The 12,286-nt window shown below is 41.7% G+C and overlaps 2 protein-coding genes across 10 annotated transcripts in view; both read left to right on the forward strand.

The window, feature by feature from the left end:
• Positions 1-12,286, forward strand: part of LOC110961102 (protein unc-13 homolog B) — a 119,019-nt gene that overhangs the window by 92,826 nt on the left and 13,907 nt on the right. For 4 of the 8 annotated variants that reach the window (XM_051938817.1, XM_051938819.1, XM_051938816.1 and 1 more), the window contains exons 11-25: positions 5,225-5,271; positions 5,473-5,557; positions 6,437-6,511; positions 6,624-6,843; positions 7,019-7,246; positions 7,344-7,485; positions 7,639-7,808; positions 9,166-9,281; positions 9,639-9,802; positions 10,256-10,406; positions 10,584-10,652; positions 10,957-11,046; positions 11,401-11,538; positions 11,670-11,800; positions 11,882-11,967. The exons of 2 other annotated variants lie outside the window; for them this stretch is intronic. In XM_051938817.1, the coding sequence (XP_051794777.1) occupies positions 5,225-5,271; positions 5,473-5,557; positions 6,437-6,511; positions 6,624-6,843; positions 7,019-7,246; positions 7,344-7,485; positions 7,639-7,808; positions 9,166-9,281; positions 9,639-9,802; positions 10,256-10,406; positions 10,584-10,652; positions 10,957-11,046; positions 11,401-11,538; positions 11,670-11,800; positions 11,882-11,967 (1,912 nt within the window). Of the gene's footprint in view, positions 1-2,656; positions 2,680-5,224; positions 5,272-5,472; positions 5,558-6,436; positions 6,512-6,623; positions 6,844-7,018; positions 7,247-7,343; positions 7,486-7,638; positions 7,809-9,165; positions 9,282-9,638; positions 9,803-10,255; positions 10,407-10,583; positions 10,653-10,956; positions 11,047-11,400; positions 11,539-11,669; positions 11,801-11,881; positions 11,968-12,286 lie in introns of all 8 variants that reach the window. 2 more of the 8 variants (XM_051938814.1, XM_051938820.1) reach the window with 2 other exon arrangements.
• Positions 1-12,286, forward strand: part of atp8b5b (ATPase phospholipid transporting 8B5b) — a 70,773-nt gene that overhangs the window by 17,570 nt on the left and 40,917 nt on the right. The gene's annotated exons all lie outside the window — the stretch shown is intronic.

Raw genomic sequence — 12,286 nt, forward strand, 5'->3', positions numbered from 1 at the left:
TTAAAAAAGCATCCGTTTTACTTTTGTGTGGAAGATAAGTCAGCATTCCTGTACTTCTGGTGGTTATTTTATGGCAGATACATAACAGAAGTACTAACTATGTGGTTCTTCTCTGCTTTTTCAACAAAATGACTCATAATCCAGTTTTCTCCCCTCAGACATGATGCAGGTATTCACTCATATGCAGTTTAAGATGCTGGGCTATGCTTAGACCATCCTAAGGAGGAGTTTCAGAGGCAGTGGTCGTCCATGTGTGGGAACAGCTGATCATCTCAGGGATGTTCCCCAGAGGAGTGAACCATCAGTGGACAGGATGATCCCCACCAATCACAGACGAGATCTGCAAAAGAAGACTTCACAGAGTCCCAATGTTGGGAAATGTCTACGCAAAACGCTGCAGAAGTGCCTCCAGGGACCAGAAGATGATCCTCTTCATGACGTGTCACCGGTCAACATCAAACCAGACTTCAACCCTTCAGGGGAAAACCGAAGCTCTGAGTGCCATGATGGTAGTAGAGCTGTGGTGGGCGCTGTGTCCCGGATCATTGAAAGGATCAGAAATAATGAAGAGGAGAAGAAAATAGAAGATGAGGAAGCAGAGCATGGCTCTAGTAACCTGGTAGAACACATCCTGAAAGAATTGAAAGGCATCACCAAGATCCAGGAGGAGATTTCTGACTTGAGGGAGTATCTAACATCTGTCCGAGGCTCGGTGGATGAGGTGTCTAGTTGTGTGGATGCAGTTCTCAGTGAAATAGGAGAGCTGTACTCTGGAGCTGCAGCTCCTCATCCTAGTCCTGTTCCTCGATCACCACGCATCAGGAGAGGAAGCCTGGATCGACAGAACGCCATCACAGCTCTTCATGAGACGGACCTCAGTCCACCGTTTAACCACAAAGAGTGTGAAAAAAATCTAAGATGGGTGTTATCTCACAGATCAGCCAAACAATGGCCAGTTAATCAAGGAACTCTAAGATCAGTCCATCAAACAGACCGAGAGAACTCAGAGCAGAGTTCAAACATGCACATACGAAGCCATCCAAAACCCGTTCCGTCCTATCTGGAGCTTCATGATGGTCACAACTACCAGAGCACCAGCTCTCTGTCCTCCTGTCTGAGCTCCAACTGTCCAGAAGCTGGCTTTCTGTCTGCTGACACTGACTATGAACGGTGGCTTTCAGCTGAAATGCTGCACAGTGGAAGTGGAGGAGGAGGATGGAGTGAGGAGGACATCTCCTCCTGTGCAAACAGTGGAGAAGAGCTAGAGAACTACCAAGGTGTTTGGAACAGGTGTGCCACCGAGGAGACACAAAGCTGCACCCCGGGTCATTCTTCTCACAACAGTTCTGAGCACCTCTCGTTGTTGTTTGGACAACATTACAATTCTCCTTCCAGTTCTTCCAGTGTGGTGGACTGGAGGCCTCTCAGGCTCCAGACAGAGGAGGAGAACCTGGAGTGCGACTGTGCTGCAAACTGTCCGTTTTCCCGTAGTTCTGGTTACCACACCATGGATGTCTGTCCACAGGAGCTTGGCAGTGGTCCTTCCAGGAGCCTGAGCTGCTCCACGGTGCTGCTGACCGATGGTGATGATGGTCTCCTGGAGCTTCATTCACTGTGTGATGATTGTCCATCTTCTGGGGACACTCTGGACCTGGGGTCTGCTGAGAGTTTGGACAGAGAGTGGACGGATCACAGCGTTTCCAGGGAGGATGTAGGAGAATCTTTGTCCTCTGATGTAGATTATCAGAGCACACCCAAGACCCCCAGTGTGGGTTTTCATGTGACTACTTTTAGTAAGGCTGTTCTCACGTTTAAGTCAGCTTTGAAAGGAGCTTTGAAAAAGTTGGAAGGATCCAACCCTGAAGGAGATGATAGTGGGACTGAAGCATCTCAATCCCAAGTCAGACAGTCCAGTGAACATAAGGAGGAACAAAGCAGTACAGATTGTACAGAAGGAGAGGTCAGTCTGACGGAAAATCACACCGAATCTGCTACTACAAAGGAGGAAAGTGAGACTTCTGTCTGTGTGGATTGTGGTGAGATTAATGAGAATCTGTCAGGATCTCTTCAGGAATCTCCCCATGAAACCGATCTGTCTCCTTGCACTGCAGATGGCCATCACTCTGCAGAGATTTCACGGGGAAAAGAAGACTATCCAACAGATGGAGAGCTGTCCATCCTTCACTTAACACCAGATCACTGTCCTGCACAGCAAAACGAAGCTCCAGAAGGTCCAGTGTTCTCCACAGATGAGGGGCACTTAAGTCCAATTAGGGAAACAACATTCCTGATGAAGTAAATCCAGCAAAGCCAACTGATGCCAGTCACAGAGAACGTATAGCTAACTTCCAGCGCATTCTGAAGGAGAAGAGGCTAACCCGCCACAGACTGTCCAGATCTACCCACGGCTCCCAGTCTCAGGACGAGTTTATCCCAGGTATTTAAGGAGCTTCTCTTGAGGTTTAATCACTTGCAAGCCCAGTAATGAAAGCAAAAACAACTCTTTAAGTCTGTAAAGATGTAATTTAGTGTAGTTTATATCATATAGCATTAGTAGAATTGTTTTTGTCTCTTCAAACCTGCTCTGATTATTTTTTGCTCAGTTCCAGCTTCTCCACATGATTTCTAATTTTTCTGTCATCTCTTTTCTCTGCAGAGTTTGGGAGAGAAGATAATCAGGTTACTAACATAATATATATATATATATATATATATATATATATATATATATATATATATATATATATATATATATATATATATATATATACACACACGTGGACAAAATTGTTGGTACCCCTCAGTTAAAGAAGGAAAAACCCACAATTCTCACTGAAATCACTTGAAACTCACAAAAGTAACAATAAATAAAAATTTATTGAAAATTAAATAATCAAAATCAGCCATCACTTTTGAATTGTTGATTAACATAATTATTTAAAAAAACAAACTAATGAAATAGGGCTGGACAAAAATGATGGTACCCATAACTTAATATTTTGTTGCACAACCTTTTGAGGCAATCACTGCAATTAAATGATTTCTGTATTTGTCAATGAGCGTTCTGCAGCTGTCAACAGGTATTTTGGCCCACTCCTCATGAGCAAACAGCTCCAGTTGTCTCAGGTTTGATGGGTGTCTTCTCCAAATGGCATGTTTCAGCTCCTTCCACATATGTTCAATGGGATTCAGATCTGGGCTCATAGAAGGCCACTTTAGAATAGTCCAACGCTTTTCTCTCAGCCATTCTTGGGTGTTTTTGGCTGTGTGTTTTGGATCGTTGTCCTGTTGGAAGACCCATGACTTGCGACTGAGACCAAGCTTTCTGACACTAGGCAGCACATTTCTCTCCAGAATGCCTTGATAGTCTTCAGATTTCATCGTACCTTGCACACTTTCAAGACACCCTGTGCCAGATGCAGCAAAGCAGCCCCAAAACATTACTGAGCCTCCTCCATGTTTCACCGTAGGGACAGTGTTCTTTTCTTCGTATGCTTGGTTTTTGAGTCTATGAACATAGAGTTGATGTGCCTTACCAAAAAGCTCCAGTTTGGTCTCATCTGTCCAAAGGACATTCTCCCAGAAGCTTTGTGGCTTGTCAACATGCATTTTTGCAAATTCCAGTCTGGCTTGCTTTTTATGAGTTTTTTCAGCAGTGGTGTCCTCCTTGGTCGTCTCCCATGAAGTCCACTTTGGCTCAAACAACGACGAATGGTGCGATCTGACACTGATGTACCTTGGCCTTGGAGTTCACCTTTAATTTCTTTGGAGGTTGCTCTGGGCTCTTTGGATACAATTCCAACGATCCGTCTCTTCAATTTGTCATCAATTTTCCTCTTGCGGCCACGTCCAGGGAGGTTGGCTACTGTCCCGTGGGTCTTGAACTTCTGAATAATATGAGCCACTGTTGTCACAGGAACTTCAAGCTGTTTAGAGATGCTCTTATAGCCTTTACCTTTAAGATGTTTGTCTATCATTTTTTTGGGATGTCCTGGGACAATTCTCTCCTTCGCTTTCTGTTGTCCATGTTCAGTGTGGTACACACCTTTTCACCAAACAGCAGGGTGACTACTTGTCTCCCTTTAAATAGGCAGACTGACTGATTATGAGTTTGGAAACACCTGTGATGTCAATTAAATGACACACCTGAGTTAATCATGTCATTCTGGTCAAATAGTTTTCAATCTTTTATAGAGGTACCATCATTTTTGTCCAGGCCTGTTTCATTAGTTTGTTTTTTTAAATAATTATGTTAATCAACAATTCAAAAGTAATGGCTGTTTTTGATTATTTAATTTTCAATAAATTTTTATTTATTGTTACTTTTGTAAGTTTCAAGTGATTTCAGTGAGAATTGTGGGTTTTTCCTTCTTTAACTGAGGGGTACCAACAATTTTGTCCACGTGTGTATATATATATATGTATTTCTATATAATATTAGCTCCATGTTTAAGCTGCTGTTGTTTTTTCTGTTGATTTGATTTTGTATGTTGTGGGATGATTGTGATCATTTTTCCACTCGTTAACGGGATTGATTGTCTTTGCCTCCAGAATGGTCCGAAGCAGAACACACAATAATACAGATTACTGCAACATTTACTGAAACTCAGCTTTAGGATAGAATATGCTTTATTGTATTTTTTGTAACTCTGGCAAAGACATTAGTCCAATCGCTTCAGTTATTCTGTATATTTAATAGTTCTGGTTAGATCTGAAACTGCTTCGTGTTTCCATCAGAAGTTTTTCTAACTTCCAGAACTGAATGAACCAGAGGATCTCTACTCTCAGATCAATGCTGAGACACTGATGAAAAACTCTGAGTAGGAAGTGAGACAACATGTTCATGTGTGGTCTACTGGTCACAGCTTTGGTGGTTTTATAGAATTATTTCAAAGGTTTCCTTGAATCTGCTTCTTCCAAGTTATCTGCAGTTTTCTAGTGAAACTTTATTAAAAACATATTCCGTGGGTTCGTATCTACACACTGTATCATTTGTCTGGCATTTCATTTCACATAGCATTCATAACTATAGACTTGTCCAGCTTTTATTGGGTGTGTCCTTCAAAGGTTTCATCATTCGTTGTTTTATTATTATTATTTGACTTTTTATGTTCTGTGATCAGAGAGGTGAAACTCAACCAGCTGTGTTTCCGTTACTCTTCCCTTCTCATACGTTAAAATATGTAAATAATCATCCTAACTTCTCATATCTGAAATGTTAAAGGTTCAAGGTGAGGAACCTGGTGCCCGACAGGCCTGGGCTGAACCAGGGTAAGTCATAAATATTTAACTCTTATATTTGCTAAACACCATTTCAGTGCTGTATTGGTGGGTTTTTTTAAGTAAATGAAGCTCTACAGTTGGAGAGAGGCTACACTTGTGTGACCATTTTGTATTTCCAGTAGAAATTCACTGCTATATGATTGCTTATCAAACCTTTAAATTGACTTCTACCCTCTTGTTGATGCGTAGCGGCACATCTGCATCTGGACTGTATGGGATTGACAGCATGCCCGACCTACGTAAAAAGAAGCCCATCCCATTGGTTAGCGATGTGGTCAGTATTAAAAACACACATAAGGTGTATGTCACGTCCTGTTTGTTCTGTTATTTCTCATTGAGTACATGTCTTTCTATTTGATAAACCAAAACATAAGCCTCAGTTACTATTTTATTTTTAAACTGATAAAACTTGGGATTAGATTGTTATCAACAAATGGAGACAGATATGAAACCAGATTGCTAATTTCTCTCTCCCTCCTCTCTTAAACCCAAAACTATTCTCCACAACTTTCTTGAATGCATTCACTCTCCTTGGTCAGGCTATGGTAAGTCATAGAACCCAGCTGCCACTCCCTTTTCTACTAAAGTACAGAATATCAAGTAGGACAAATAAGACCGAATTTACCTCAAACACGTACATCTACAGCATGTTGGTCTCTCTGATTATGCACAAATAAAAATATCTGCATGCTTCTTCTTGGGCATGGGTAGCTTTTCTTCCTACTTGATATCATTGAAATATATAATCAACAAATCCTTCCCCCACTTTTTAGTTGGCATTTTTTCCTCATTTGTTGAGCTGTTAACAGATGAATGATAAAAATGATAAGCACATGAGTAAAATACGGTACTAACAGTCATATTAGTCTTATAGTGTTGGTCTAACTTTGTCCTTTTAGTAACCTTCTCTTCCTTAGTTTCAAGAACTAATAATACTCATCTGAGTTTTCTGATCCTTTGGTAAGAATTCACCTGTAGGGAAGACAGACTCTGATAACCCTACCGACCATCTTTATCCAACCTTGCCTCCTTGTAACCACATTAACCTTCTCTTATACTAATATTTAGGCAGTTTGCTTGGTTGTGGGTTGTTCTTACAGTATATGTTTGAAAAATACAAACCTGGCTATATCTTCATTTCTTACTTGTTCAGTCCCTTGTCCAAGCCAGGAAGGCAGGAATCGCATCTGCTATGGCGGCACGATCCTCCATCAAGGATGAGGAGCTGGTAAGTAGAACTTCTTGATTTTTGAATAATAACATTTGTGCCTTTTTTTCAATCTTCCTATTCCTGAATGAAGAATTCCCTGCATAAATACCTAAATTTATTCCCTCTACAGAAAAATCACGTGTACAAGAAGACCCTGCAGGCTCTCATCTACCCCATATCTTGCACTACACCCCATAACTTCGAGGTGTGGACCGCCACGACGCCAACGTACTGCTATGAGTGTGAGGGACTGCTGTGGGGAATTGCTCGCCAAGGCATGCGTTGCTCCGAATGTGGGGTAAAGTGCCATGAAAAGTGCCAAGAACTGCTGAACGCTGACTGTCTACAGCGTGAGTGTCGTCCAGAAAATGTTTAAAGGAAGTGTTCAAGGAACGGTTCATGAATAGTTGTTTTAATATGTCTTCTGACATCGACAAGCTTTAACTTTTCATTCAGCTACAACCAAAGAGACAATGTCATTGTTTCAGTTCATTATGAACTGAATCTGTTCACGTTTTTATTTAGGTGCTGCGGAGAAGAGCTCTAAGCATGGAGCTGAAGATAGAACTCAGAATATCATCATGGCTATGAAGGACAGGATGAAGATCAGGGAAAGGAATAAACCGGAGATCTTTGAGCTCATCAGGGAAGTGTTCGTCATCAGTAAAACCGTTCATGCCCAGCAAATGAAGATCACCAAACAGAGCGTGTTGGACGGTACTTCAGGATGGTCGGCCAAGATCACCATCACAGGTTCAACCTCAATATCTCTCCTTAACATCAGTCCTACCTGTTCAACTCTTGATTTTTGATTGTTCCTAATGTCTTTGTTTCTCTGCCACCCTGTTAGTTGTTTGTGCTCAAGGACTTCAGGCCAAAGACAAGACAGGATCCAGTGATCCGTATGTCACTGTCCAGGTGGGCAGGACCAAGAAGAGAACCAAGACCATTTATGGAAACCTCAATCCAGTCTGGGAGGAGAAGTTCCACTTGTAAGTCTGAAAAATATCTGGGTTATAAAATGAACAGCTTTTTTCATTCAGACTTCACCAACTCTTCTGTTCTACTCCATACTACTCATAGCATCCTGGTATCTTGTATGATTTAGTTCACATTTCTTTTTTCCTTTGCCTTGCTTCCATTAGTGAGTGCCACAATACCTCAGATCGAATTAAAGTTCGCGTTTGGGACGAAGATGACGACATCAAGTCCAGGGTGAAGCAGCGTCTGAAGAGGGAGTCGGATGATTTCCTCGGCCAGAGCATCATTGAAGTTCGAACGCTGAGCGGAGAAATGGATGTCTGGTATAATCTGGGTCAGTATGGTGTCTTCATAATAGACTACAGGAAGTATATACATACTATACCGCATGAGGAGAGCGATGGAACATGGTTTTATTTTTGTGCTTTTTGATGCTAGACACTTAACTAGGTTACAGAACAATAACAACCAACATCAGTTATCCTCAGATTTTGGTTTAATTACTGCAGTTTTATATCTGGCAGTCAACAGGAGATCTGTTCCCTTATTAAGATATTTAGTCTAGGAGCTACAGGTGATTTTCCCATGGTTGTTTTACCTGAGGCTTGTGATCTTATGCTTCCTCTAAAACAACCTGATGCCATTTGTTTGTTCCATGAATTCTACATCTGTATGTTCCTGTTGGTGCTAACAGTTCTACTCAGTGGTTGGATTGGATCTCATCAGTCTAATGTTTTTTGCCTTTAGCAGCTCTTTATACGCCATCATGGAGCTGCTCCAAGGCCTGAATACGTTTAGCATTAGCAGCTCTCAGGATAAATCACTTCCAGGTCCTGCAGGCAAACTAAATCATGTTTTGGATCATATTTCTGAATTCCTGTTGTTATATCGCTTCATATTGGTTTCATCTCTGCCTTTAAAGGTTTTTATTTCCTCATCTAAGTTGTATCTAAGTGTGAGGCGTTGACTTCTTTAGCACATCTCTGGTCTGTACTTGATTAAAGTGCTAATATTGACTTCACCACAGCAGTAATAAATCCTCCATCAAAGCAGCATGTCAGTGGATATGAATCTGCCGATAAATCTACTGTTGTCTCCCTCAAACTGCAAGATTAGAAATGCTCCATTTAATATTTCTTCATCTGAAAATATTCATTTAGTTTGGAGTCATTATTGATTAGAATCTGAGAGTAAATTAATAAGTATTGTAATCTGCCATTTGAAACACATTTCATTTTCTGTATCTCTGTCTGCTTAAAAGCCTGCCTTCCTCCTTTACTCTTCCCCTCTTCCTGATATGTGATTATCAAGTCGCAGCACTCCAGTCGGAAATCGACTGCTGTACCGACATGTACAAATTACCCCTAATGATGTCCCTGTCAGGGCAAATAGCAGGGCTGAAGCACCAAGTTCTCCACCTCCAGAGAAGCTCCAACTCAAGTGTCTTTGGTGATCAGATGTAGATCTATACAGCCCACTGCCATTGTCTGGCTCAGTATCAGCTGGAGGACTTCTATTAGCGTTGCTCTGCCATCAGGGGGTACAAACCCTGAATCTCTATTCAGAGTTTGCTGCCATGCTAATAATGTGTAATTAACAGACCTGGGCTTCATGAGGAGCAGAGTTATGAATCAAGAAGCTGCAGATGCATGTCGGTGTGTCTGTGTGACTGTTTTTGTGTTTTATTACAGAGAAGAGGACGGATAAATCGGCTGTATCGGGGGCTATTCGTCTTCACATCAACGTGGAGATCAAAGGAGAGGAGAAAGTGGCTCCATATCACATTCAGTACACCTGTTTACATGAGGTATCTGATTACTAATAGCCGGAATATGTTCACAGGTTTCAGCAGACAGAAGGTTCATGACACTGTTAGAATTAGTTCTATCAGCTGTTGTAATGTGAAGCACAGATTGTCTGCAGATGTCACTGATAGACAGGATTAGAACCTTCCTATTACATAATCCCACCTTTTCCCAGAAGGACTCATCCAAATCAAATTCTGAATCAGGCTTAAAACAAACAATCCCATAATCAGAAAAGCCCAAACCCCTCCATACTGTGAAATAATACTGAGCATCAGTCTGGTTTAGAAACTTTCATCTCTCCATTCCCTGAACTAAACACTTCAGCTGCAGTCATTCTTTATTTGTGTTCGTTGCAGAACCTGTTCCACCACACTACAGATGTTCTCGGTCAGGGGGTGGTGAAGATCCCGGAGGCTCGGGGAGATGATTCATGGAAAGTCTACTTTGATGATGTTCCACAGGAAATAGTGGATGAGTTCGCCATGCGCTACGGGATCGAGTCGATCTACCAGGCCATGACGTGAGTCTGAGCTCCATCCATCTATCTTCCTGTCAGAGTGTTTGGTAGATCTTCATCCTCTACCTCTCTACCTTCATCCCCTCCCTGTTCCTCCTCATGTCTCTCTGCCTCTTAGGGCTGTCATCATTCCCTGTTGGCCTTCAGATAAATTAAAGTCAGATATAAATGGTCTCCATGAAATGTCCTGATCCATACAGATGTCTGTTAGCTGGGCCATCATTCATTACAATGGGCCGTCCTTCAGTCTGAACAGGCCAGGTAGCTGATAGCAGGAGGAATGACATTCCTATCAGGGATCATTAGGTGAACACAAGATCCTTGAGAGGACACAGGCAGAAGCTCAGATTCTTTAGTAGCTGATGATGAAAAGCTGTGGTGGCAGTCAGCAGGTCCTAACTGAGGAAGAGGAGGAGGTTGGTTCTGAACCAAGCTTTGTTTCTGATCTCCTTCCAGACATTTTGCCTGTCTGTCCTCTAAGTACATGTGTCCTGGAGTTCCTGCAGTGATGAGCAGCCTGCTGGCCAACATCAACGCCTTCTACGCCCGAACAACCGCCTCCAACAACGTGTCTGCCTCCGACCGCTTCGCCGCTTCAAACTTTGGAGTGTGTATTGTGAAAACTAGAGCACTAAAATGTTGTATTTTAGTCTCGCCTGTTCTCTACCACTTTTCTCTACACACATGGAGATACTTCTCTTTTCCTGTCTTTGTGTTCTTTCTTAGTTCAGAGATATGAACATATGAACAGCCCCACTTCATTTCTCCTGTCTTTTCTTTGCAGAAAGAACGCTTTGTCAAGCTTTTAGACCAGCTGCACAACTCCTTGCGCATTGACCTTTCAACTTATAGGGTAAGCTTATCGTAAATATCACGGCCTTTAATGACTGGTACGGTTCTCACAAAAGGTTTATTGTTATAGGGTTATTATAGGCTATGTATTATTATTATGCCTGTAATGTCTTGCTTATAAATGTCTACAGACCTCCATTTTTTTTATTTTACTAATATTGTCTGATTGGTGAATGGTTGTCTAAGCTGTAGAACCTATTTTATAATATGTAGAAAATCTAAAATCTCAGTGCTGTCTGAACCTTTATGTTCTATACATGGGTTAAGATCTTTAACTGTTTTTAACTCATTTATAAACTCTGTAGAACCACTTCCCTGCCAGCAACAAGGATCGTCTGCAAGATCTGAAATCCACTGTGGACCTTCTAACCAGTATCACCTTCTTCAGGATGAAGGTATCTAACAGAATGAACTGCTTCTGTTTCTATGCTGTAGTTCCTGATCTCATTTATTTACCTTTATTTAAACAGGAAGTCCCATTGAGATTAGAGAAACCTGGCTGAGGTCGCAGCCATACAAGATTTAGAAGTTATATAGAATACAGATACATGATACACAAATAAACAATAAACCAGATTACCAGCTATTCAAGGACTGTTGCTTCTAAAGAACAACATTCACTGGATTCTTAATGATCCTCTTCAATCATTAATGGATATGATGGTTATCAGTTTACTGCTGTTGAGGTTGTTATTAAATGAGGTGATGGCGTGTCACTGCTCGTGTTTTGATCTTCGTCTGGTTTTAAGGTCCAGGAGATCCCGTCTCCACCCAGAGCCAGCCAGGTTGTGAAGGACTGTGTCAAAGCCTGTCTGAACTCTACATACGACTACATCTTCAACAACTGCTACGAGCTGTACAGCAGACAGTACCACCCTCTGGAGACGGTGAGTCCCAAACATCTAGAGAACATTATAGGGTACATTAAAGTAGCACTGAATAAATATTTGATGCTTTTCTTACTTAAATAGTCCTCTGAGCCAATGGAGACATTAATGATGTTATTTTTGTCATCCAGATCAAAGACGAACTCCCGTTGGAGGAACAGGGTCCGAGCATCAAGAACTTGGACTTCTGGCCCAAACTCATCATGCTCATCGTTTCCATCATTGAAGAAGACGGGAACTCCTACGGACCTGTGCTCAACCAGTTAGTAATTCACTTACAGGACCTTAATCATCTCAAACTAACAGCTGCAGTTTATCTAAAATGATCTTCTCTGTCTCTCAGATTCCCTCAAGAACTGAATGTTGGAAAAGTGTCAGCGGAGGTCATGTGGACACTGTTTGCTCAGGACATGAAGTACGCTATGGACGGTAGGAGACATATCTACTGTCCATGAGTCATAGATAGCCACACTGTGGAGTCTGTTCAACTAATCCATTATGGTTGATACAGTAGTTAGGGTACGTTAGAAGGAGGAAAACTGGAGGATTGAAGGGTAAGAACAAACGAATGAGAAGCTCAGATGAATGACCAGAAGAGGAGGGAAGCTGTGGGATAGAACTGATAGAATGGAACTAAATAAGTTAGAGAAATAATGATTATGGAGGGTTTTAAAGCTGCTTATGTGTCCCTGCTGGACTCTACTGTAGACCACTACTATCGCAGAGGACGTTATCTCTTATTCAAGCC

This window comes from Acanthochromis polyacanthus, chromosome 18 (assembly GCF_021347895.1).
Source record: "Acanthochromis polyacanthus isolate Apoly-LR-REF ecotype Palm Island chromosome 18, KAUST_Apoly_ChrSc, whole genome shotgun sequence".
Lineage (NCBI taxonomy): Eukaryota > Metazoa > Chordata > Actinopteri > Pomacentridae > Acanthochromis > Acanthochromis polyacanthus.